This window comes from Hemiscyllium ocellatum, chromosome 1, assembly GCF_020745735.1.
Source record: "Hemiscyllium ocellatum isolate sHemOce1 chromosome 1, sHemOce1.pat.X.cur, whole genome shotgun sequence".
NCBI lineage: Eukaryota > Metazoa > Chordata > Chondrichthyes > Orectolobiformes > Hemiscylliidae > Hemiscyllium > Hemiscyllium ocellatum.
Window position 1 is genome coordinate 75,701,415 of NC_083401.1, and position 4,923 is coordinate 75,706,337.

At 43.6% G+C, this 4,923-nt stretch overlaps 1 protein-coding gene across 1 annotated transcript; it reads right to left on the minus strand.

The window, feature by feature from the left end:
- Positions 1-211: 211 nt before the first annotated feature.
- Positions 212-4,585, minus strand: esm1 (endothelial cell-specific molecule 1). Its single transcript, XM_060830039.1, has 3 exons — positions 3,847-4,585; positions 2,140-2,295; positions 212-1,893 (listed from the first exon to the last, which is right to left on the minus strand). Exons 1-3 carry the CDS (start codon positions 4,151-4,153, stop codon positions 1,790-1,792), a joined length of 567 nt encoding a protein of 188 aa, XP_060686022.1. The 5' UTR covers positions 4,154-4,585; the 3' UTR covers positions 212-1,789.
- Positions 4,586-4,923: the final 338 nt, after the last annotated feature.

The following is a 4,923-nucleotide window of genomic DNA, read 5'->3' on the forward strand; positions in this document are numbered from 1 at the left end:
AGGATAACAAAATACAACCAAGCTGATTCAAACCAAAGGAAACTGTCACCCTCAAACAAAAAGACACCAATAGCAATGTTGAAATATAAAACAAAATGTTTCATAAATACAGAGTTTTATTTCTATAATCCATGCCCCTTCAGGATGGATTTGAATTTATTCACATCTTTTTCTACATAAAATACATGCAACGCCACAATATATTCAGCTCTTTTATATGATAGTTACATTTTTCTGAAAACAATTTAGTAAATAAAAAAGTTGAATGAGGTGCATTTAAATAAAATCAGATGAGATGGAAAGGCACCACTTTTTATTGGGCATTTAACATTGAAAAGATGGTTAACATTTTAGTGGAATCTCTTCAGGATATATTCCCATCTGGAAAAAAAATCAACCAATCTTTGACTTTCAAGTATTCAAAGACATATTGTGCATTTTCATTTTTACCTGTTCATTTAGTAAAGATAACTGTGCCTTCTCTGCACACCTATGCTAGTTTTGACAATATATACATAGTGAAGCACAAAAACAAATTCAAATGTTTGTTCTCTATTAAGGAACATGGAGTTTCAACAACAATGAGTAATATCTAATATTTTACTATATATACACATTTTATTTTTGAAAGACAAATCTGGTTTTACAATATTTTAACAGTAAAAATGAATATTATTTGCTAATTAATGAATGGTCTGGAGGCTGGAACAATATATGGCCGGATAAAACAGCTAATTACAGATTATGAAATGCAGAAGCTGGCAATGCATTATAAAGGAACAAAGTTGACTATTGTCAGCAATTTTACATACAATCTTGTGGCTACATTTTCTGAGGCAAAGCTGTTCTCTATTAACTAGCTGTGCCAATTTGCATGCACATTGATTTCTTTTTAAATGGAGAAGCTAAGGCTAAGTTTGTAGATTGGGACACTAGCTAAAAAAAATTTTTAAACTGAAATAAGAAACAATTAGGTGATAGCAAACTTGTAGTTTAGAAAATTGGGATTCCGAATGGGAAAAGAGCTGAGGGGAATGAGGATAGACCTGAAAATGGATGAGGCAAAGGATAAAGAGGCTTCAATGGGAATGCTTGGAAAGAAATAAAACATGCATACTATTAAAAACAAACTTAGATTAAACAAGCACAGTAAGTTTTAAGTGGAATTGAGGACAGTGTTGTGGGTGAGATGCTAAACTATAATGACATAATAGGAGGGAAAGATAGCTTTGGGAGTGGTAACTGAGAGACTCCCTGTTCACTGCCTAGCTTACCCCAAACCATGCTCAGAAATGGAGTCAAGGTGCTGGAAGTGCTTTCCTGAATGTCAGTTCGTATTTAAGTCAGGCCTGGCTTCCACTGAATTTTAATATGTGGAAGATGAAAGGAGCGTGTTGGCGTAAACACAGAAATCAAAGTTCTTAAAAACTACATCTGCTATGGCGGGCAGATAGATCCACGCTCTGAAACCTTATCCGTTGGGACCGTGAGGTGTGGTGATAAGAAGTGGCACCTCTGGGTTTGCATTGTCCTAGCTTCCCTATTGTCCAGCTGATGTTTGGATGGAATTTTTCAAAAGCAACCATTAAAGGTGGATGACCCACAATGTTTTAAGGCACTTTCTACAAAATAGAATAAAGTTAAGGATGTCAATTATTAACAAAATAGTGCTTCTGTACAAACAACATTTCAGAGTCCACATAGGCGCGTGTTTAAATACGACATCAAATAATTGCATTATAAAATGAGTTCCAATAGAACACATTTCAGATCGAAATCTGGGCAAACATCAGCGAGGGGTTTGTCCTTCCTCTCCGATCGAGCTATTTGTTTCATCCTTAAGAACATTCTGCTTCAGCTCCTCACTGCTGTGTCCCGATCCATGCTCGATTTCTGTTTTAAAAAGCGAGTGAGGTTCACTGTCAATGAATTCGCATGCTACATATACACCTTTACAGCCATTCAATGTTTCATTTCTCGAGTTGCGCATTATTTCTGTCGGTGTGTACACGATTTGGGGAGATTTCTTTCCCCCCCCCCCGGGACTATTTCTCCCACCCTCGCGCAATGTTTCAGATTCAAATCGATACTGGGCGAATTCCGAGGGAGTCGATGCAGTTTTGTGCTGCGGTGGATTACCTGGTGGAGACGCAGATTCCCTCCGGTTTCCAGGTTTTGTTTCAGGGAATTGAAAGAACGGGAACTTCATGCACTGGCCAGTCTCCCTGTTACAGATCCCAAATGGGCACTGACACTGCTTCCTGCACTCCAGTCCATAGGTTCCAAAGGGACAGTCTGAAAGAGTAACACCTGATTACAGAAGCGGGGCCAGCCGGCTTAAAGTAACTTCAATGACAGCCTTATACAACATAATGGTAGTGTCCCCACCTCTGAGCTAGAAGACCTGGGTTTAAGCCCCATTTGCTGCAGAAATGTGTTATATATCTGCCACTTAATGAGTGTGCAACATAAGATCGCGCCGCAACTGCATTCATTTATACCAGGCTTTCTGAGTTTCCCTTGGTCCCTCACAGTCCCAGGTTGTCCAGGTACCTCAACGTGCCCATGCTCGGAGTTAGCAAGCTGCATGACAGCGCTCTACTAAGATGAACCGCTAGTTTACAATCTGCTTTAGGATTGAAATTGTAATTGTGAGGTGTCAGTCAGTTCCCAATAAAGAATGCAGTTGCTAGACTAAGCCGGAACCCCTTACATCGATCAGCTACACCTCTAACAGACAGAAGTATCAGTGGCTGCAAATGGACCGGGACACTGAGATCTGTCCTACACCAGACGAAAGGAGGGATTTGCAGAAGGGCAATCTGACAGACCTCTGAACGCGGTGTAAACAGTGAGAGCATTTACACACTTTGATGTTGCATGGCTGATATTGGCGGTGGGCTGAAAACAAGAAACGCTGGAGCCCACGGCGGGTCACATGGGGAGAGACAGCCAGCTAGCGTTTACAGTCAGGATGTCTCTCCTCATCAAAGCTGGGCACTGGGCAGTAAGCTGACTGACTCCTGTCATCCGGTACCAGCCACTGCGCTGCTGTTTACACGGTCCCACACAGGCGCCGGCACTCCGCCTCTAGCTGCTGGGATGCATGCTCAAAGGTGGATTCAGTTATTACCATAAGGCTTCAGTGGGCAACAGAGCCCCCAAGATTAATTTTAAATAACAGCACAAGCTGAGAATGGTCTGGCGCTACGTGAGTTGCAGGCATCATGACCACTCCAATATCTACAATATGGGAATACAAATCCGGAAAACTAAATTCGGAGACATCCAGGGATCGGCTCCTCTTTTCCCCTAAGAAGGGCACACTTTTCCGGTCAGGACGCTATCCACTCATTTTATATTGAAGACACTTGGTGCAGTGGGACAGGGACCTGCCTCAGTGTATGTACACAGGTGTGCTCTGGGCTGACCGGAAAGCATACATTTTCTTTAAAAAAATTGCAGTGTTGGAAATCAGAAACAAAACCAGAAATGGCTGGGGAAAAAAACTCAGCGGGTGTGGCAGCATCTGGGGAAAGAAAGCAGAGTTAACCTTTCGGATCCAGGGATCCTTTTCTGTTTGCATCCCTAACCAAATGCTTAGGCCGTTGACCTGCAGAAAGAGCATCGACATAGCAGCGAGTGAAATGCCGGCTCGCTTCAATTCCCAGCCTAACAGAGCTTTCAAATCCTTTTACAAATACTGCAACCTTTTAACCCCTATATTCTGATAAAAAAGACACTCAGTGCTTAAACTGAAACACACACAAGGTGCTGAACCATCCCGGAGAAGGTGGGATGAGTACATTTCACTTCCCCCCCCAACCCCCTGCAGTGTGCATTTACCTCTGCAAATACCATATTCATCACCGAAGTCGTCTTCTTCGCTGTTAAAATGGCACCGTAAGCCCGGTCCGCATTTAACCCCATCCATTCCGGCCACGGTGCGGTAACACACCTCTCCTCTGGCGGCTGCACACACCTTGCAGCAGCCGCAGTCATCCAGTACGGTCCTTTTACAGCCCGCCGTCCCGGGACAGGCGGCGGTCCGTTCACATGGGTACGAACAGTCAACGGCATACTTCAGAGTGAAGCCTTGCACCGTCAGCCCGGTGAAAATGAGCAGTAAGCAAGCGGCGCTAGCCCGAGCCATCTCTCCGGAGTTGTAGTTGCACACTGGCCGTCTGCACTGAGCCGCAGCACGCTGCCTTTTATCAGGCGTGTGCCCACATGTTTTCCACCGGCTCCGTTTCCTAAATCCGGTGTTGTTGTCTTCTGGGCAGCTTGTGTTGTAGGTTTCCAAATCCGGGCTGGAAGTCGATGGAATGAAACATGTTGAACAGGGTTGCCATCCAGGAATTGAAACGATGCGTTGACGTAAGATGTTATGTTTAGATGTTTTGTAAGGATTTTCAGCTTCGAGCTGTCACGTATGTTCAAGGACGCGAAGAACAAACAAACAAACAGCGAATTCCTCCGAGAGTCTCTGGGGTTTGTGTGCGGCCACTCGGGCGGGCACAGCAGCTTCTGGCAACATTTCAGTTTCTCACGTCCCAGCAATGTTCAGACACGTGCGTCACCCCCAGCTCATCTCCCAACGAATGAAATGGCATGCTGGCAATGATTAACTTTTGGTCCTATAAACCAACACTTTAAAAGGGTTGTCACTTTATAAAATCTATTTCCAAACAGTAACGCTGCGAATGCTGATCTTTCAGCAACAAAAGCGTGCAGGATGACAGGAATGGGCAGAGTTCCTCCAACTCTATATTTCAGCATCTCCAATTATAACTGCTTCACCCGTGCTGGAGAGCATTCAGCTGCCTAGTCTCTATTGTCTGCAATTCCCTCTTTGCATTTCAACTGATTACATTCTTTAATGTGCCTCTTTTACCTATTTGTCCAAACTTCATAGCTACTTGT